Source organism: Balaenoptera musculus, chromosome 3, assembly GCF_009873245.2.
Source record: "Balaenoptera musculus isolate JJ_BM4_2016_0621 chromosome 3, mBalMus1.pri.v3, whole genome shotgun sequence".
Taxonomy (NCBI): Eukaryota; Metazoa; Chordata; class Mammalia; order Artiodactyla; family Balaenopteridae; genus Balaenoptera; species Balaenoptera musculus.
The window spans coordinates 6040979-6063302 of record NC_045787.1 but is presented as its reverse complement, the minus strand read 5'-3'; the positions used below and the strand labels follow the sequence as shown (position 1 = coordinate 6063302).

The 22324-nt window shown below is 41.6% G+C and overlaps 1 protein-coding gene across 4 annotated transcripts in view; it reads right to left on the bottom strand.

The window, feature by feature from the left end:
* The window catches only part of ADCY2 (adenylate cyclase 2), a 434119-nt gene that overhangs the window by 302141 nt on the left and 109654 nt on the right, over window positions 1-22324 (bottom strand). For all 4 annotated transcript variants that reach the window (XM_036848640.1, XM_036848639.1, XM_036848641.1 and 1 more), the window contains exon 3: window positions 21871-22032. In XM_036848640.1, coding sequence (XP_036704535.1) covers window positions 21871-22032 — 162 coding nt within the window. The remainder of the gene's footprint in view (window positions 1-21870; window positions 22033-22324) is intronic.

Sequence of the window (22324 nt, the reverse complement as noted above, 5' to 3'; positions counted from 1 at the left end):
TATGAAAGGGAGCACAGGTTCTGGTGGGTGGGCTTTTCCTCCCGGGGAAGCGGTCAAACCCAGGTGGGCAGTGGAAAAGGATGAAGTGAAGTGCTAGCAAGCTCACTTGCTCTGTGGTCCTAATGGAGCTATTTTTACCCCCATCTCTCTGAGTCCTGAGTGTATCTCTCAGCTGGTTTTGAAAGCAGGGGAATCTAATATGATATATGCTCCTAAACCTCAATCAGCTTCATGTGTGTGAGGGGAATCGGTAACTGTCTTGGTATAAACTGTGTGTGTGTGTGTGTGTGTGTGTGTGTGTGTGTGTGTGTGTGTGTGTGTGTATCTCCTAATGGTTCTGTTTTCATGGAGAACACTGTCTGAAACACAGACACTAATCAAAAGAAAGCTGCCATAGTCATAGCAACTTCAATAAAACAGACTTCAGGACAAGGAAGATAATCAAGGACAAAGAGTAACCATACATAATGGAAAAGTGAATTCTCCAAGAATAAATAATAATCCTAAATGCATATCCAACAACAACAGAGAGTCAAAACATATGAGGCAAAAACTGATAGAACTGAAAGTAGAGACAACTCCACTATTATAGTTGGTGACTTCATATCCCTCTCTCAGTAATTGATACACCAAGCCAGCAAAAAAATCAGTAATGGTAAAAAGGACCTGAACCACAGGATCAATCGATTTGACCTTATTGACATTTATAGAACACACCATCGCACAACAGCAGAAAACAAGTTCTTCTCAGAAACACATGGAAAATTCACCACAATAGATCACATCCCAGGTGATAAAACCAACCTGAACAAAATGAAAACAAAAATTCCACCTGTCAAAATTCGTGAGATGCAGCAAGAGCAGTGCTTAGAGGGAAATTTATAGTATTAAATTCGAATGTTAGAAAAGAAGATCTATTATATATAACATAAGCTTTCATCTGGGAAATTAGAGAAAGAAGAGAAAATTAGACACAAAGCAAGTAGAGGGAAGGAGATAAAATTAGAGCAGAAATTAATGGAATTAAAATCAGGTAATGATAGAGAAAATCCATAAAAATCAAATATGGTTCTTTGAAAAGATCAATAAAATTGATAGACTTATATCTGGTTAACCAACAATTTAGAATAACTGGAGGGATTTATAATGTATTTGTTTTATATGGTGCGGTATCTTTGCATTTAAAAGAATTATGCTGTTTCTACTTCCCAGTTGGATTATTGAATCAGAGTCTAAACCAGCATGGTGATAACAAACAAATTGATAAAGGCCAGGTGGTCACTAAGCCTACAGTTTCGTCAATTGCCACTGGGTGAAAAGCTCTGGAGAATTCCACGGAGGGATCAAGGAAGTGGTCCTGAAGCTTAGGAGCCCGTGTGGCATCACTTTGCTGCCTGCACATCTGTTCTCTGCTCTATCGAGTCACACTCGTTTCACATACAGGTTTCTGATTTTCCGAGGATCCTTCAGGGTATACTGATTGTAGTTTTTCTTTTGTTTCTTTTTCATTAAAAAACAAATACAGAAAGCAAGAAGAAAGAGAGCTCCAAGTGACTTGTGTCTACGTCTGGAAAAACAATGTGTATTGAAGTCTTTCCAGTCGGAACCCCACGGTCAATACTTCTTCTAACTGAATTTTCTCCGCACTGCCTCATAACAAACACCTGAGCCCCATTTCACAACCACACCATCGCCAGAAACCTTTTACTTCTCAGTGGGCCAGCTCTTTTCCCTTTCATTATTTTACAGAACAGTTTTTACACAGATGCTCTGCACTTTGTTTACACAATCATGAAAGAATAGAGCTGGAAGAGAAATTGGGATCATCTTCTCCAAGCCCCTCATTTCACAGATTAGGGCCCTTGGGTGGGTCCAAGGGCTGGAGTCACAAGGCTGCTTCCTTAGTGGTGGAGCTGGGCCCAGAGCCCACGTTCCCATGTTCCCGGGTCAGTGTTCTCTCCTCCGTCCCTGTCTGTGTCTTCTCACTGTCACTGTCACAAAAGGTGATTATGTACACATATGCCTGCTTCCCAGATATAATCGACCATCAACAGTGGGGATGGTTCAACCTTGGGCTTTGAAAAGACCCATTCTTTTGGCGATGCTTTCACTGTCTTTCATTTAAATGATCATTAATGTCTTTCATTTAAATGAAAGACAGTGAAAATTTTGACCCTGTGTCAAAATTTTAATTCCTCTTCAGTCTGCCATGAAAGTCAAGAAAATCGCCTACAATTCTCCTTTCATTATGTGACTTCTGGGAAAGCTGAGTTTTCTATTTCATGGTTCGTAACCGCGGGGGTGGGAGAACATGTTCAGAGAATTCCGCAGTGGTTAGAGGCCTGGGCCTGAATCCCATCCACACTCGCCATTTGCAAGCTGGGCAACTCTGAGCCCCCTGCTGCCACTCCCAGCCTCAGGTTCCTCTCAGTAGTAGGGAGAGGTTGACTGAGTCAAGATGCTTGGGAAAGTAGATGTTAGTTAACTCAAGTCAACGAAATAGTGAATGTTCATCCATTAGTTATTATCAACCCATTTTCTGGAAATGCATTTCTCAGTAAAAGACGTGAAGACAGAGCTATTTCTGTTGATATTATTATTTTCTTTTGTTTGCTGTGGACACACATCACGTGCTCTTGCTCGGGAGAAGTCATTGTTCTGCTCTAGCTTAAACCGATCACATACAACTTGCAGACAGCTAAGATCCTTAACATTCTTTGTCATGGGAAATTCCGTTACTTTATGCTTCTTCCCTTTTGTGCTTATGCAGATCACCTTTTGACCCTCAACCATTCAAAATAAATCTAATCTTAAGCGATTTGTCACATGTTCTAATTAGACAAACTTGCTTTCGGCTCTTTACTCTACTTGCATTCTATCCAGTATCTCCTCCAGACTCATGTCATCAACGTTGCTCTAGGGCTGCTCTCGGCATCACCTCTGTCACCAAACAAGCCTTTGATTTAAAATGTGGGACAGGCAGAGGCAGGGATGACCCCCCAGAGTACACCTGAATGCTTCCTTTCACACTGCTGGGCACACTGGGTCTGCCTGCTCTGTCAGGGACAAACCCTCTGGGTGGCGCTGCGTTCCCGGACCCTGTTTCTCTGTCTCATCCTAAAGACCTCAGGCAGGATCTCATTAAGCGCCTTGCTAAAATACAGACTTCTTCTGTCTCTAATATCCCCCAATCTAACAGCCCACTGCGTCTACGAAGAGCCTGTGTTCCCATCAGACCTTTAATAAATGGGAAAGAGTTTTGTATTTTCCCGCATATATTTTCATTTTACAAGCCTTGCATTTCACACCATCTGCTGATGTGGGCACTTATCATGCTGCCAGTCAGCTTAAATTTTATTTTTAGATGCCAGCTTTGGGCAGACCATGAAAATTCTGCAGGCTAAATTTTCAGACGTTCTAAACAAAATGTCTCAACAATCTTTTAAGACCCCGTGAGAGTGGATGGGGTCAGAAGCCGAAATCACTGAGAATCACTTGTGGTTCTTCCAAGAAAAGAGAAATGCAAACAGCTGCAACTGGAAAGGGATCAAATAACTGATGCTTATGTAACTGTATCCTGCACACTAGTCAGGAGACTTGACTATAAACAGGCAATCGTATGTGAAACACAGCACTAGGGGAAATTCTCAGCCCAGAGAGTGAAACCTGACAGCTAAATAAGCAGATTGCTGGGAAGACCCCAAAGGACGGAATGAAAATCCTTAAGCGTCTTTTCTCCTAAGAAGGTTCTGATCTTCCCTTGAGCCTTCCCTCAATTTGACTTAATAAAAAAAAAAAAAAAAAAGAGAGAGAGAGAGAAGCAGAGGCAGAAATGTGCAGAAACATTAAGAATCAACATTCCTTCAGCAGTATGTGCAATCTTGTTTCACCAGCAGCTGTCTGTCTTTGTAAAACAGAGACCCAGCCAGGATACGAGCTGTAAGAAGTGCTGATCGGTATACCCTGGGACATTTTTGTTCTACTCTTTTGGAAGACTCTTTGGGGGAAATGTTTAGCAGGACCCTGCAAGCTGAAAAATGTACGGCATGTATGCCTGAATTTCCCAGTCAGTGACACATTGTTGAAAAATATTAACTGTGTTACATGAACTCTGAAGCATCTGCTCAAAATCCAGCAGAGGATGTTGAGACACATCCAGGGCAGCACAGAGATAAGTGATGGGAAAAGGAGAGAAATCCTGAGTCTTACATCAGTAGTGGAGGTGTTGAGAGCAATGAAATAAAAATTAACCTCATGTTCACTAGGGATGTGACACAAGTGAGGGCTCTTACAAAGTTCACAGAACAACAAGGCGGAGGTCTATTTCTGAGGAAGGGTGGCTTTGGAAGTTGCATGTTACAAATTTCTGAAAAATAACAAACTCTGTTTAAGTGAACAGACAGGGAGCAGCAAGAATTTAAGTATTTTGTGGGGTGATAAGTTATTATAGTTAGAGTGAAAATAAGATTTCTAGTTATTATTCTACAGTGAGTCGATATGCCGAGTCTGATTCTGTAAATAAAGTTGTATTGGCTCACAGTCACATCTATTTGCTTGCACGTTATTCATAGGTGTTTGCAGGCTACAGCGAGCAAAGTTGAGCAGCTGCCACTGAGACCAGATGGCCCGAAAATTCGAAAATATTTACTCTGTGGTCCTTCCCATAGAAAGACTGCGAACCCCTGTTCTAGAACATACACAGGCCTTTCTTTGTTGCTCATGGTCGTACTCGTAAATCCAACTGACCATCTCACAGCTGAGTGACAGGAGAGACTCGGTATCACTTTAAATCACCTTCTAAGTTCTAAATGCAGAATCCAGGACTGCAGATGTCTTGACTATGGTGAATTGTTGGTGAAGAATTCTATTACAGAGGACACAATCACCACCCTTTGTAAACTGCTATGAACCTGCATTTCTGTTTCTCAATGCTACTTACAGGTCTCCTAGTAGATGTTAGGGTGCCTGAGGTTTTGCTGTTTTACATCATGCTCATCTTGGAAGCACTTAGAAAAGGACCGGAATGCAGCAGTTACACAAAATACATCTTCTGGATAGATGGATGAACTTGCAATTGACATTAATAAGTTCTCTAAATTTACAAGAAACAGATTTACTAAAATTATAATCTGATTTGTAAAAATACTACAATTTAATTAAAGTTATTGTTATTAAAGAAATTAGCTACCTCTTAAATCACCTCTCATACTGCATAATGGTTTTCTACAGTTTTGGACATTTCCCTGTTGATCTAATTGGTAGAGGGTTATACGGGTTCCCCTTAAGGTTTATATGGTTCTTCCATTAACTGTTCTAAAATATCATCATGGAATATCTTTCTGGATGTTGAATGTTTTCACCCATTTAAATACCTCAGGAAGAAGTTCTCTCCTAACTTTAAAGGTTGATTATGTGTGTGTTACTGAAAAATAACAAAAAGTAAGCCAGAGACAGAGAGAGAGAGAGAAAACACAGAAAGCCATAATCATAGCCATAATGGCTGCCATTTATTGAACACTTAGCATAGGCCAAGCACTCGCCAGGAATTACTGACACATGGTCTCTAATCCTCGGTCCAATTCTGTCCTTGGCCCTCTTTACAGATAAGTAAACAGATGCTCAGAGAAGCTAAGTTACTTGCTAAAATTTGTACAACCAATTTATGTACAACTGGGATTTGAGCTCAAGTCTTTCTGGCTCCAAAATTAAAGCTCTTTCCATTATGCATCATGCTGTCTTTGAAAAGGGGAAACACATCTTTTCGTTCTGGGGGACTCAGCAGAAGAATTTAACTGCTTTTGCTAGTGCGGCATACAAGTAAGCTTTCCTAGTAAGCCTGAGGTTCTTAAGATCAGATATGGCGAACAGAGGCACTGTATGCATCCGGGAAACACCTGCATGCCTGCAGAGAGCAAAGAAAGAGTCCCTTCTACAAGGAGCACCCAGGTAGCGCAGGAGTCAGAAAGGAGATCCAGTGAACTTGAGATGAGAGGCGCATGATGGCTGGCCTCCAAGAGCCCAAACTTGGGCTCCTGGGACAAGTTCATGGGCCATGGAGGACTTTCTGCGGGGGACACCTGGCTCGTTCTCAAGCACTGGCCAGGTGATAACAGGAGGATGCTCCAGACAGAGGACAAAACAGATGTAACAGCACTGACGTGAGAGGAGGCAAAGCACAATCAGGTACCCGCAAGTGGCTCAGCCTCTGCAGAGCTGAGGCTGGTGGCAAAGGGTGGGGCGAGGCTGCAGGTGCTACAGGGCCTGGCGGCGCACTATCCCAAGAGGTCTGGGTTATTTGTTCTGCAGGGAATGAGAACCATTGAAGGATTATGAAGGCAGACTTGAGTTGTAGACTGATGCCTTGGAGAGCTGTGGGTCAGGCCCAGAGCCAAGCCAGCCTCTCCTGCAGCACCCCCAGGAGTAAGTGATGCATGCAGGGCAGGGGCAGTAGGATGAAACACTTAGGAAAGTGACTTCTGACTAATACTGAAGACAAACATTTACTGAGACCTGGAGCCAGAGATCATCCAAATGATTCTTACATTATATGCAACTCAAAAGGCCGGGAAGAAACGGAAATACTTTTCTACTTTGTGGATGTTATAAATATTAGATTTTAAAACATGTTAAATAAGAAATGAGAATCTTAAACTGATCCAAAAGATAAGCTCAAAACAGTTCTTGAGATTTTCCATAAGAAGGCAACACCAGGGTAAAATTTCTACACACCTTCCTCGTCTTTTTATCCAAATCCAAAAAATTATTTAAATTCCGTATGAGATGGTTAAGGAAAGGAAAGGAAGAACCGTGTAGTTTGTACACTTACGTTTAAATTTTGTTTAGAAATGACAGTTTTTACTCTGAAAACTAGGTCGTGAAAACTTATTTATAAGAAAAAACAGACCAAAACTCCTCAAAAGTCCAAAAAGCTGTTAGATGAGTAGTAAAGGTAAACCACAGTAGAGGGAAATATCCAGAATGGATTTTGATACACAGAAGATCATGCAACAAAAAGAACTAAAAATGTGGGGAAATTGATTTGCCATGCAATATTGATGTTTACAGTCAGAAGATCCCAATTCCTAGAGTCATCTGAGAAGGTTCTCTAAGAGAGGTAATTAAAATGATAATCAAGTGAACCAACTACTACTGAACCAACTCTGCAGGATTTGCCAGGAGACAAGGAATGGCAGTGCATCCCACCTGCACAGGTGAGGTCCTTCAATTCACCATCTCCTAATCTCTGCTGGGATCCACCCACATCTGTCTCAACAACTGTCATCTCCAATCTCACAACCACCAAATGTGTCCACAAGTGACTGGTCCACTCGAGAACCACTGTGTCTGGGACACAAGACTTCCACCCCATAATAAGAAGAGTTTGCTAAGAATCCAGATACTCTTTGGCAGGAAAAGACTAGAAGACCTTCCAAATGAAAGCCTAGCTCTGCCTACAGAACTTCCTTGGTGCTCAGTCAAGAGAAGCAGTCTTCGACCTGTTAAGAAACCTTAGGGACTTCCCTGGTAGTCCAGTGGGTAAGACTCCATGCTCGCAATGCAGGGGGCGCAGGTTCGATCCCAGGTTGGGGAACTAGATCCCCAAAGGCATGCCGCAACTGAAGGGTCTGCACGCCGCAACGAAGATCCTGAGTGCTGCAACGAAGACCCGATGCAGCCAAAATAAATAATAAATAAATAAATATATTTTTTAAAAGACCACTTCAAAAGAAACTTTAAACCAGAGGTTTAGAGCACAGTATAACCTGTAGCTTGAAGCACTAAGTACTTCCTTGACCAAACTTCCAGAGGTATGTGTAAGGCAGTTTACTTCAGATTAATGCCCTCAGTGGCTTCAGGATTTTTGAAAATGTCTTTATTTCTCAATTAATAGGAACCCAAATCAGTGACCTTCTCCGCCTCATTAACTAGCTAAGATATGATGATCTCTATGGGTTCAGCAACCAAGCACACAGGGGCTGCTGGACTCAAGCATCCAGCCTGTTGTTCCTACGGATCATGTTAATATCCCTGGAGCCAGTTCAATTTCATCTCATTTTTCTGTCAGTGATGAGTAATCCCAATCTTGAACTTCCCTTTGTATATCCAGTTTCCTAATTCTTCAATCATCTTTGTATCTTTCCTCTGATTCCTCTATAATACGGTAAGCTTGATTTAAAACTTATTTAAAATATATGTGAGGATCTGACTTATCTTGAAAACAAAAGGATAAAATAAAAGTTTGAGGACGTCGGGGCTGTTTTCACTCTTCCTGATTCTCTTTAAAGGGCACCACTACGTCACCCAGCAGACATGCTCAGAGACAGTGCAAAGAGAAAGGGCCGCCCACTGTCCCCCTCGCTGGGTGCTGTCCAAGGCACACGTATGCTTACGATGCTGCTACACCCGGTCATGCGTGTGTGTGCCTATTCATTCCATCCCCCATGTGTCTATTCATGCAGGCATCCATTTAACATTATGTACCCCCGGTGCTGGGACAAATAAAAATATTTAAAAGCTCTGGTTCCTGCCACAGGTCTCAAAAGCTCATCTCAAGGCCCAGGGAATGTGTGACAGAAGGACATACAGACAAATAAGCATCATGAAATACGATGTGAGGATTCCTGTAAAAAGTCATAATAATAACACAGAGCAGGAGAGGATGGGACCATGGGGAAGGTTCCCACCACCTCAGCCTTCATCTCCAGATCAGTGATTCCCTGCTGGTCCGTGAGAAGCCGAGGACACGGGTCCCTTCACCGCCTCAACTCTACTTCTGGTCTACTCGGGTCTCTCTCCCGGCAGAACAGGTCAAAGGACAAAAGGAGAGCAGGAATGTCCAGGATTAGAACTGAAGGCTCGGTAGCATCATGAGCGCTTCAAACAACACTGAGACTCAGACTTGCTAAACTTTCAGTAAACCAGACAAACCAACTGTCATGGATGGAACCGTGTCCCCCCACCCCACGTGAATTCACACGTCGAGGCCCTAACTCCCAGTGTGACTGCACTGAGAGTGAGGAGGGAATTCAGATTAAATGGAGACCTAAGAGTGGAGCCCTGATCTGGTCTGGTTTTAGTGTCCTTATAAGAAAAGACAACAGAGCTTGCTCCCTCCCTGTTCCTCTCCCTTTCTCTCTCCGTCTCCCTCACCCTCTTTCTCTTTCCCTCTTCCTCTCTCCCTGCTATGTGACAGCACAGTGAGAAGGTAGCTATCTGCCAATCAGGAAGAGAGCCATCACTACAACCCATTCTGGTACCCTAATCTCAGACTGCCAACATCCAGAACTGTGAGAAAATAAATTTCTGTTGTTTAAGCCACCCAGTCTATGCCATTTCGTTATAGCAGCCTGAGCTAATTCATACACCAAGCCATGGCTAGGAATCTTAGGAAAATATTCTATATTATAAATAAAACTCTGTTTAATCTCATCATCTGTTATTTTCTTCTTTCCCTTCCCATTTTTGGTCAATGTCTTGATCTAGAGTTTGAGGCTTAGGTATGGCATAGAAGGTGAATTTTTAAGAAACTAAAGAAAAGGTTAAAAACTAAATATTTCCAGTTTGACCCACAAAGATTACAATTCTTCTTCTTTTCCTAAAAACTATCCAGAACACCAAAAAGCACAGGAAATGCATAGGTAATTTATATTTTTGACAAAATTAGAAGATCAGTAGAAACTCCAGACTCCAAAGTGGGTGTGAGGGCTACTAAATATAAGCAGGACCCAGAGGTGGGAAACCAAGAAAAGACACTCTAAGAGAACCCCCATAAAGGAGGCTGTAGATTCAGAAAGGAAGCAGAGATGTACCTCAAGGTGAGGGGCCTGTAAAAGCCAGGTCCCTGTTTTGCAATTGTAGGAGTATTGGTGGGAGCCCTCTTGGATTCGGGATGTTCAGGAGGCTAGGCTCCAGAAGGAATGGTGTCACTAGGAGTATGGCAGGAAGCAGCCCCACTCTGAGGCAGGAGACTCTGTCAGCATCTCCAGTGGCTGTAAGAACACAGTGACTGGAATGCCATTTAATACAGTGATTCACCCCCACAAGTGCTCAGAGAGTTCTAGTGCTAATGATGAGACTGACCGGCAGTAGCAGTAGTAGTATCTAGTTCATGTTAAAAGGGCACTCTGAAAAATAGTAGAGTAAATGCAAAGTATTAATAAAACATCAAATTGCAGTAAAGTTGCTGGACTTCAAAAATAAAGATGTCCATTGGGTAACCAGGCAGAAAGATCAATTTTGTTGTAAGGGAAAAGAGAAATTCAGGCTGGCCTTAGATTACCAAACAACGAACTTAATAAATTCTAAAAAGTAGAAATAACCTACACAGTTCTCTAATCTTACTGCAAAAAAGGCTAAAATTGATAACAAAAACAGAAGAGAAAAATCCACAATCATCAAAACAACAGCAAAAGTTTTTCTTGTGTAACAAAAGAAATTCAAACAAAATCAGCAAAATATCTAGAAAATAATGATGATGAGCACATATAAAAGCATAGAGCTAAAGCAGGATCCAGAGGAAAATGTATAGCCTTCAGTACTTACATAAATATGAGAGAAAAAATAAATCGATTAGGCATCTAACACAAGAAGTTCAGAATAAAAAACAAAACCAAAGAAAATTAATGTAAGGAATTAACAAAGAAAAAAACTGAAATTAAAAGAAAACAGAAATTCAATAAAAATAATAAATATATCCAAAACTCATTCCTTGGAGAAATAAAGAAAAATAAATTTTAAAAATTGCTAGATGACTCAGGAATTAATAGAGAAAGGACAAATCCCAAGAATAAGAAACTAACCAGGGAAAAGTAAACATCAGAACAGAAGAAACTGAAACCACGAAAAGAGATCACTCTATAAAATAAAACTGCAACCTTAGATGAAAGAGCCTGTATTTATAAGAGTATATTTTTGAGAAAAACACCCCAGAAAAGAAAGTAAATATAAACAGAAGAATCTGCACAGAAAAAAAGGGAATGATCTTTAATCTAAATAAATATTTGAGATGGAAGATGGTCACCCATGGGTGAAGCACTCAGAATCATCCCTGGCCCATGGCCAGTGCTGCCTGTGTTTGCTCTTACTATTGTCAAAACAGATCCAAAACCCCTCATAATTTATTAGTCAAAAGGATCAAGCAGAAAATTAGATAAAAACACAACATGACCTACTGAGCTAATTCCAGAAATTCAAGAATCATTCAATATTATAAAAGGGAAGAAATCATACAGTCTTGCCCACAGGTGATTTTTAGAAACTCTTTTGATAAAGTTCAAGGTCAATCTTTAAAGAAAAGAAAAAGAAAAAGAAAAAAGAAAATGTCTGTAAGTAGGAATACATGGTTACTTCCTTCAAATTATAACATTTATTTAACTTAACCCAAAAGCCAGCATGCTGTTTAAAGGACAAACGTCAACCCTACTAAATAAAAAAACAGACAAATGTGTCTACTATCACCACGTTACTGTCAACTTTTTTCTAGAGGTACTAGGCAAAGCAATTGGAAAGAAAAGGTGGCTATAAAAATCAGAAAGTAAAGATTTACTTGAAAATGATGTGATTATATACCTCAAAATCCTAAAAGGGTCAAATGGAAAACTACTACAAACAATGAGAAAATTTAGAGTGGTTGGAAGAAGCATATTCACTGAAAAGCTTTTGAAACCTTTATCTCAACTTTTTTAAAAAAAAGTGACCCCATCACCTATTTTTAAAAATGGGGCAAAAAGCCAGTGGCAGATGTTTAGTTCCCCTACCTGTCTGCAACCGTTCCTCAGGAATCCTTGTTAGTTGCCTTATGGATGAGAGTTTTGTTTAAGCAAGAGTGGAATTCCCATATGTTTCCTCACTCTAAATTCTTCTAGTTTTGCTTTATTTTCCTATGTGTTACCATAAATATCTTCCAAGGAGGTATCTTCATATGTTGCACACCATAGAGCTTAGTAATACCTGAGTAGTCAAGTGAAGGGGAGCCCCATGGACTCTCTGGCTTTGGAGAATACATGGAGGGTCTGTAGCAAGCCATGCAGGAGAGGAATGGAACTGCTGTCCATCTGTGGAGGTTGGTATCAGTAGCGGGTTGAATACAAGCCCCCAAGTTATGTCCGCTAGGAACCTCAGAATACTACCTTTTTTTTTTTGGCATAAGGGTCTTTGCAGATGTAATTAAATTAAGGATGTTGCTTTGAGATCATCAGAGTGGGCCCTGTCACTGACAATGGCCAGTGTCCCTATAAGAAGGGGACAAGATGCACAGACACAAAGAGAAGGCCACGTAAAGATGGAGGAAGAGATTGGAGTTTTGAAGTCCCAAGCCAAGGTACACCAAGGATTTCTGGCAACCACCAGAAGCTAGGAAAGAGGTATGAAAACCTTCTCCCTCAGAGCCTCCAGGGGACCCAACTCTGCCACAGCTTGGTTTTGATTTTTATGAAATGATAAACTCCAGAATTTAGCAATTGCTGATGTTTGAAACACCCAAGTTTGTGGTAATTTTTTCAGCAGCATTAGGAAACCAATACAGTATCTCAGCTGAGGGGCTGGAAGGAGTGATGCAAAGAGATGGAGCTGTATACATGCATGTGTCCAGGACCACAAAGCTGAGATGCAGGATGGTCTGATCCAATGTATCAAGGTACCATTGGCTGGTCCAAATGAGCAGTCCCCAAGGTTGGCTGGGGAACAGGAGTGGGCTTCTCCAGGGAACAAACACTCCAGGGAAAGAGCTCAAGATGTCCAACTGGCAAGTGATCCTATAAACACCTCCTTCTCACTCCTGATGAGGGGTGAGCCGTCTCTTGGGTCTCCAAAAGCTGGTGTCCCACTAACCTACAGAAGCACAGGTCCCCAGGTATTAGCTGAACTTCCGAACTTCACTCATCAGTGTAGTGTGGGCTTCTAGCATCTCACCAGGATGCACCTCACCGCCTTGAGTCTGCAGAGGACATTCCACAGGATGGTCAACCAGGCCAGACCTGGGCTCTGAGGGTCTTACGTATGTATGACGCAACTTTTGCCCTACTCAGTTCCATAGGTCATTTGGACTTTGATTATTAACATATATCCTCAAAGCATTTTCATGTTCCATATATCTCAGCTTCTGTAAAAGTCATTTAGACTTAGCAAAATATATTACCGCTGTTGCTGCTGTCTACCGCTTACTGAGGACTAAGGACGAGGCCAGCCTGACAACAGGTTCTTCCTATACACCAGGTCATCTAATCAGCACCAAGGCCAGCAACGTTCTAGGGAGGCTGGTGTTACTGCTGCCATTTTAGAGATGAGAAAACTGAGTAAACTAAAGACTTAGGCCAAGTTTATGCGATGCAGCAGTTTGGTTCTCCAGGAAGCACATATGAAACGGAGCTGGGTGTTTAGTAGGGAGCGCCCTTCAGATCAATGCCCAAGCGGAGGGAAGGACTCGGGACTTGGCAGAGGGAGAAGTTGGGCTGGGATGCAGGCCTGACAACTTCAGACAGACTCACAGAAGCTGTTGCGCTGAAACGGCCAATCAGAATTGTCTTGCGTTGGGCCCCCCACCTCCATCAGTCATGGATGTGGGCCGCCCTTGGAAAGGCATGACCTTGGGCTGGCAGCTCTGCGCAGCTGAGGCAGCCTGGAAGGGACTAAGGATGGAAAGCCAGCTGTTACCAACACCCCGAACAGCTGGACAATCAGTCTTTCTTTGAGGGGGCTCTGGGTGGTCCACCTTCATGTCCACGACGCACAGCTATAAAGTGGGAGAAACTGAATCCGAGCCCAGGTTCCATCTGAGACCAAAGTGCTTGCTGTGTCCACCATCCCATACTCTCTGACGTGCCAAGACATTCATGAGCTGCTGAGAAGGACAGCAAAAGTGATGAACCCGGAGTCTGGCCAGCAGGAACTCACATCTCCCGGGGAAAGCAAATTTGATGTACATCATTCTCAAAGAGGGCACACTGTGATTACTGCTGCAAAAACGGATAGAAAGTACGTCCCCTCCCTTAGCCTGTCCAGGCCATTGCATCCCACAAACATAATGAAGATGTTATAGTTCTATCACTATGCAGTTATTGTTATCAACACTTGATGTCTACTAACTGATGCATTAACTGTGCACCTGGCCCAGTTAAGTCCTTTTCATTTATCATCTCATCTAATCATCTCTGCTGCCCTAGGAAGAAGGCATTGTTATTATTATTTCCACTTTACAGGTAAGTAGGAGCATCCCCAGCCCTGTCCGTCCTTAGAACGTCTCCCAGTGACTACGTGTACATCCTCTCTCCATTGCACCAATGGAGTCTCGTTGGGTTTCTCTCTACTCTTTAAAGAGATACCTCAGAACCAGAGCAAAGTTCTCGCTAAAGTCAAGCTGCAGGTATATTTCTCTCTCAAGTTCACACAACTTAGCAGATTCATCGTTCGTCCTGCAAGTACCTAGAAGGAGTCTGTCTCGTGTGACTCCCCATAGGGGTTGCTGACTTTCTCGTTGTCCACTAAGGGTTTTAAAAAGAATCATTACTAGCACAACACTGTAAAGCAATTATACTCCAATAAAGATGTTAAAAAAAAATAAAGTGGCCTGTTTGCTTCAAAAAATAATTGAAAAATAAAAAGCATCATTGATGGTTTAATAAATGACTAGAAATCAGTATCTTTCACAAACTATCCTCAAAAATAAACATTTGGAATGGACAGAGCCTCAGATCTTTGTATATACTGTAACAAAAATGCAGGGATTGGTGAAAGTACTAGGAAGACCACCTGTCAAGATGTCAGCCAGTGGAACATGCCATTCAGCTGACATTTAATCAATCTGTAATGATGTAAGTCATCTGACATGAATCCATTGCTTTGAATGAACAGAAAGTACAGAATTCAGAGGACAGGTTCAAGAAGAGGATAGAGACAGCTGTTGGGTGATCGATGGCATTTTTCATTTTTAGAGAAATCCTTCTTTTTCATGCTCCTTTGATCAAATCTCCAAGACAAAACTCATAGTCTGATAGGGCTTCCCTTTACCTCTGTTCCTTCTATCTCCTCCCCAAAACAGGTTCACAAATGTTGGAAAATAAACCTAGGTCTCATTCCATCATTAGAGTCAAATAGTTAACTACCAACATGAAGCTTCTCTGTCTCAGACACTTTTTTTTTATTGAAGTATAGTTGATTTACAATGTTGTATTAGTTTCAGGTATGCAGCAAAGTGATTCAGTTTTATGTATATGAATATACATATACATATATCTATTCTTTTTCAGATTCTTTTTAATTATAGGGTTATTGCAAGATATTGAATATGGTTCCCTATGCTATACAGTAGGTATATTATCAGTTATCAGTTATCTATTTTACATATAGGAGTGTGTTTCCGTTCATCCCAAACTCCTAACTTATCCCTCCCTCTCCTCCTTTCCCCTTTGGTAACCATAAGTTTATTTTCTATGTCTGTGGGTCTATTTCTATTTTGTAAATAAGTTCATTTGTATTATTTTTTCAGATTCCACATATATGGAGACATCATATGATATTTGTCTTTCTCTGACTTACTTCATTCAGTATGATAATCTCTGGGTCCTTCCATGTTGCCGCAAATGGTATTATTTCATTCTTTTTTATGGCTAAGTAATATGCCATTATATATACACAACATCTGCTTTACCCATTCATCTGTCGATGGACATTTAGGTTGCTTCCATGTCCTGGCTATTGTAAGTAGTGTTGCTATGAACATTGGGGTGCATGTATCTTTTTGAGTTATAGTTTTCTCTGGATATATGCCCAGGAGTGGGACTGCAGGATCATATGGTAGTTCTATTTTTAGTTTTTTAAGGAACCTCCATACTGTTCTCCATAGTGACTGCACCAATTTACATTCCCACTAAGAGTGTAGGAGGGTTCCCTCAAACATTCTTAAAATTGCCAGAGCATTTTTAAATGATTTGGCATCCTGCAGGGAAGTGCTAATTTTCGTTTTGTTGTTCACTTGCCCTACCAAACTCTCTCTGATGCGATGATGGCGCAAAGTTCCTGTCATTTAGAGGAGAATGAGGTTTATCTGTCCATCTGGGGGAAGGGTAAGGAAGGCAAAAGGAGGGCAGAACTGTGAAGTGCATTTCGATTTGCTTTAGGACACAGTCACATTAGGTACTTTCCTGTTTTTAACCTCTTCTCTATGCTTACCCCACTCCTTCCAAATTAGAATGTCTTTAGAACAGATAAATGATACCTTGTTCAAATAGGATACAGATCATAATCAATAGCTGGATATTACACAGAGTGAACAGTGATACAGTCTCTTTTCCCCTCTTTGGAAAATATTAATATCCTGAGCTTCTCTAAAGACAAAACCACAAGAACAGAGATCCAAATTCCTAACAATTAGTCTCTTCCACAGCCAGAAACGGGGCAGCTGGTAACGTGCTGTTTCTCCTTTGAGCCTCTCAGATTAGATCCTAAATGCAATTTAATTCCAGACTCCAATATACAGTTCCTGAATTATACTGAAAAAGAATCAGTTATGTAACAAATCTGCGTTACTACAATTGCACACTTGCCATAGATGACAGGCTATATTTTCTATTTTAGGTCCAAACGAAAATTTTTCAGATCGTATCACAACTTAAATATATTAAAGTATCCACTGCATAAAGGAACCCTATAAAATTTCTCTGAAATATGAGTAATCCTGTTAGAAAATCAATATGCACTGCTTGGCTTATCTTCTTTAATAAATATGGATTCTCACATAACCTGCTTGTGAAAGAAATCTATATTCAAATTCCTCTCTCTCTCACGGGAAAATAAAACATACAGAAAATGAAAATTCAGACCGTGCTAGGAATACCACGGAAATAAACACATTAAAAAAGTAAGTAAATTTCAAATACAAAATGCAATTGTAATCTGTGAATAGGAATATTTGGAAATTCCTTGAGGATGGCTCAGTACCCTGCTGATAGTGTAGCTGACCTACAGAAGTTTAGCAAGTGAAGAACGGACAAGGTGCATATTTAAAATGGAGTAAGTGCTACACAAACACAGGCAGCAGGACAGACTGGGCTCCTGACTGATGGACCAGCTGCCCCAGTGTGGGAGGCAAGACACCTACCCAGATCCCTAACCTTGTCTACTGGCTGCATAACTGCCACCCTTCCTCCCAGGGCCCAAGCAGGAGGCAGGCACCATGGCATGAGGTGGGAAGTTTCATCATGCTTTCCTAAGCCTCAGTCTCCCTCTGCCGTGATATAATCATAGGCAAAAAAGACTCCTTGCTGCTTTTGTGGAACTTTCCGTCAAATGCATGCTATCCTAGTGATACAGGCAAAATTCTTATTTTCTTGTTAACCATAAATTGTTAAGGGCTTTGGTACCTCTGCTAAATTTATGATAGGTAAACAAAGTATCCTTCTTACATAGATAGTACAAAACTGCTTTTCTTTAAGTTTCCTAATATCAAAATAATTTTTTCCCTTGGTGATTAAGGATTCCAGATTCCCTTAATAATCTCAGATTCCAGAAAAGCTTTTCTCTGAAATCCAGTTAGGAAACAAAGACAGAAAAGAGTTAGAAGAAAAGGTGCCAAGACCGGTACAAAGGGAATCACAGAAAGTAACTGAAAAGAATCTCTTCCTCTTCCACAAATAAAGTCCGTTCAAAATGTGTTCGCTGTCTTCCTCTTCCGGGCCCATCCTTTACCCCTTCTCTTCTTGTCCTTGTCCTTCCCTCCTGAGTAACTGAGTGCCCAGCCCTCAGGTGAGGCAGAGAAGAGAAACGTCTGCACCAACAGGGGACAGGGGAAGCCAAACTCACCCAAGATGACAAAGCTGGGCTGGGTGTGTGGAGTTCCTACACTGGGCAAAGTCAAGGACAGAGCCTGAGCTGGGGCAGGGGACACCCTCACTTGGACTGGGGGTCAGAGCCCCAGCTGGGGGAACGGGACATAGACGGGGGGAAGGAAGCTGTCCCAAGTGAGAGGGCAGGGAGAGGGGCTGACAGTTGCAACAGGAGACTGGTTATATGCAAGGTTTCATCAAATAAATAAATATATTTAGGATCATGAGAGCTAAATATTTTTCACTGTTGGTCAAGGGAGCCACAATGGAAAGAGAGAAAACTGGCATGAAACTTATGCTGGAATGGAAATGGAAATATCGGTGTGAAGTCATGCTGTTTAAGATGTAGGCAGATATAAAAATAAATGGAGATGTAAAGCACTTGGAGTACTGACACCCCAATGGCAACGGAAAGGCCTAAAGCCCAGATCTTGCCACGAAATGTCATTCTTCACCAAAAAGAACCATGGCTCCTTGGAGAGATGGCTGATTTTAGGGCCAGGTCAGGGAGGGCACAAGAGGAACCCAAAATAGCTTGTGCCAGAAATTGAGGAAATGCTCAAAGAATCACAGGGACAAGTCAAAGGTACAGCTTGGAGAGGCACCTGCTGGACAAATCTGAGACCATATGGGCATCAAAATAAACAGTGACCGCAGTGGTTTATAATCTACTGAACATCAGACCACGTAGATACAAACAAGCAAATACATATATTAAAAGTTTGATGAGAAACAGAATATTTGCATAGTTTCAAAGCACCTCTCCACAAAATATGTACTAATGACAAAGAGGAAAAGAGTAATTTCAAAGTGGAAAAGGCTGGTGGACAGCACCCTGATAGTAATGACCACTGACAATAATGGGACAAAGTGGACGTACACGCCCCTGATAGAATGTGCTGAGGACACACCACCCCTTCTGAGATTCCTGCCAAAATGCATAACTTCAATCTATTCATGAGGAAACATTGGACCCCCCATGTTAAAGGACATCTTAGAAAATAACTGGCCTGCAACCTTCAAAAACCTTAAGATAATAAAAGCCAAAGAAAGCCGAAGGAACTGTTCCATCCAGAAGGGGACCAAAGAGACTTAAGAACACAGCGCAATGCATGGGCCCTTGTTCTGTAAAGGACATTACTGGGAAAGCTGGAGGAACCGGAACGTCAGGAATTAAACAATGCACATTTCCAGTTTTGATAGCTGCATTGTGGTTATTTAGGAGCGTGGTATTGTAGGAAGTCCACACCAAAGCAGCTGGAGGCAATGGAACATCACGTCTGGGGGCAACCTATCTTTGAAAGGCTTAGGGGAAAAAATTATCCATACTGGATTTGCAATGTACTGGTAGGTCTGTAAAAAAATGTATTAGGGATTATACTTTGTGTTCAAATGTGTTAGGAAACATCATCCACAATTTTCAGGTATTAAATAAATTTCCTCAAGTAGATGATAGGTCATAGCCTGAGAATGAATTCTACCTCAAGACAAATACTGGTGACATTAATTTCCTGAGCACAAGATGGAACGGGAATAGGGTTTCCTATTAACTCAATATTTTGGTAAACAGATAAGTTACTACATGCTATCAATGGATTGCCAATGTTCAGAAAATAACATGAAACAAAAATGATTAGTATGGACCCATGTTAAATAAAATGCTCTCTTTCTTTGGGGGTTTAGAAGGCGGGGTGATACTGATCATTGATAGGCAGCTCATTCTTTATATCAGACCAATATTCTTTATTTTAAATAGTTTTGCTTTAAACAATTACTCCAGAGCAATATAACCACCTAATCTGTAGCATTCTTTTATACACTTTTCATAAAAAGAATGCCATAAAATGTTTTCCTCACATCACAAACCAGTATTATTTTTAGTTTATATTTCCAGCACTGGCCAAAGGTACTTAAAGCTCTTCTACTTCATTACTTTGATGTTTACCTATGAACCTTCAATTTTAAAGCTGTTGGCAGATTTTGCCTTTCCCAGTTCTTGAAATCACTGTGAAATTACTTCTGAAGGGATGGAAACCTGACCTTATATTCTTCCATTCCTTTCAACGTTATTCTTATGGAATAAAGAATGTTTATTCTTTTGCTATTCTAGAATTATCCTATCATTATCCTATCTTTGCCTGTCCACTGATAAGAAGTATTTTTCTTCGTTGGTTTTGGAAATTGAGTAAATAAAAATTTAAGATTACATTCTTTCCACTTTTTTTTTTAACCAATGCAAGAAAACAACAGTGCTAAAAAAAAAAACAAAAAAACCTCAGTATAGTACTTGATATCTAAAATATGCCCGGTTCTTTGTAAATTACTTATTCTTTTCCTTTTTTTTTTTAAACCCCATTTGATCTTTACAGGCAGATTTCATAATCTTCATTTCCCAGATGTTTCTTCTATTACATCTGCACCAGCAGACACTTTCTTTATTCATGAAGGGGCAGAAAAGATAGGTACAAAATGTTCAAGGTATGTGTTCCACGGTAACCCACGACCAGCAAGATGCCGTGAGCAGTGAAATATGTATGAGTGCCCTGTTGCCTGTGTGGCCAGGACTTTCCTGTAGTGATTTCCATAGTGTAAACTGGCAGAGAAAATTATTATTGTTACATAATATTCTTACATAAATTATTATGTACTCATTCCTATGTAAAATATACCCATCACCCCGACCTGCATGTGACTACCTAAGGTTGAGCTTAATGGTCCCACTAAAGGGAGGGTGGAAGAATGGAATTTATGGGAGAAAGGAGAAATGTCCCATGAATATCCTCGTGGGAGGCTCTGAAATGTAGAAAAAGCAAGTAAAAGCTGGGGCAGAACTCGTGTAAAAAGGAACACTTCTTCCACCTCATCCCGGGCACAGCTGGATTGTTTCCTCTTTTAATAAAACACCCACCTTCTTTCTTTCATTTGATCAGTTACTGACCAGCCGCCGTGTGTGTCTCTGGCGATGCAGGTTACTGATGTGACTACTCTGCTCCATCACAGGAAAGACATGGTTCCCTCCACTTCCTGGAGGGGATGCTTCTTAGTAACGTCCAAGCAAGTCAACGGGAAACGGGCACCCACTGTGCCAGATCAGGAGCCTTGCCCTCACTCAGTGCCCACAGAGGACATTTCACAAGTGCTCAGGCTACTCTTAATGAATGTTTGTTATGAGCGCTCAGAGACGAGTATTGAGAAAAGGGGTCCTTAGGACGCTTTCCAACTAAGAGCAATTACTACAGACCCAAGGGTAAGCCTCCATTTCCATCTCAAGTTTCCAAATAAAACACTCCTTCAAGTGAAGGACAAACTGGTTTCTCAGACCCGCAGGGCTCAAGTGACCCACGTCTAAAATCCCCTTTTCAACAACAGTGGTGTTCATAACTACTCCTCTCAGCCCCGCTGCATTTTGCACACTGGCTGCATTTGTTACATTTGATTCCAACCCAGCAAAATAAAGCACACTTTTTACAGGTGAAAAAGAGACTGTTAAGAAGAAGTGCAAACCACTGCCCCTCATGTTTATGGATGTACGTAACAGGAAATTAAATGGCTTTTTGAATGCTTTTAACTAATTAAATAAGAAGGCTTCGTTGGAATGCCACTTAGCAGTAAAGCTAAATTTGCTGTTGAAGCATTTTAAAGAACTATTTTTTATGTCCTTGGACTTGCCAGAGGATTAAGAAATAGAGAGCTCTTCTGTCCTCTGTAAAGACGGGGTTTTGGATATCTCTCAGAGAGAGATGGGGGGGAAATTAGGAATTTAATTATATAAGTTGTTTCACTCTAACTCTTAAAAATACGAGTACTAAATTACAATGTATAGTAACAGCTTTTAACCATCGATCAGCAAAATGGAGCTGCCATTTCCAATTTTCACTGTTGCTATTGCTAAGTGACTGCTGATTCCACTGCAGACAGCGGGGGGAGGCTGGCTACCCATTAGCGACACTCAGGGTCAACATCAGAGAGCAGACCTGGAGCACCTGCCAGGTACCAGCCAACACTCACACCTTGAGCAGGTGTGGTCACCCTGCAGAGGTGGAGGGGCACCTACCTGCCAGACCAGGTGCTCCTTGGCCCCCGGCATTGCAGACAGGCAGACGCTCAGCACGACGGTGTGGGACGAGGAGGTGAGGACACTGGCGATGATGGCATCTCGCATGTTGAAGGGCAGCATGGTGTACACCACGAAGATGATGAAGAGGAAGAATGACACCTACAGGTGGGGAAGAAGGACAGTGAGAGTCACAGAGAACGCCTGTTCCCAAACACTCCCCCTCTCCTTCCCATTAAAGGCTGCACAGATCCCCAGGAACCGCAGCCATTCAAGAAATAATGTTATGACAAAAAGAGGGCATGTTCATGCCGTGGAGCAACTGGGCCCGTGAGCCACAACTACTGAGCCTGCGTGTCTGGAGCCTGTGCTCCGCAACAGGAGAGGCCACGATAGTGAGAGGCCCGCGCACCGCGATGAAGAGTGGCCCCCGCTTGCCGCAACTAGAGAAAGC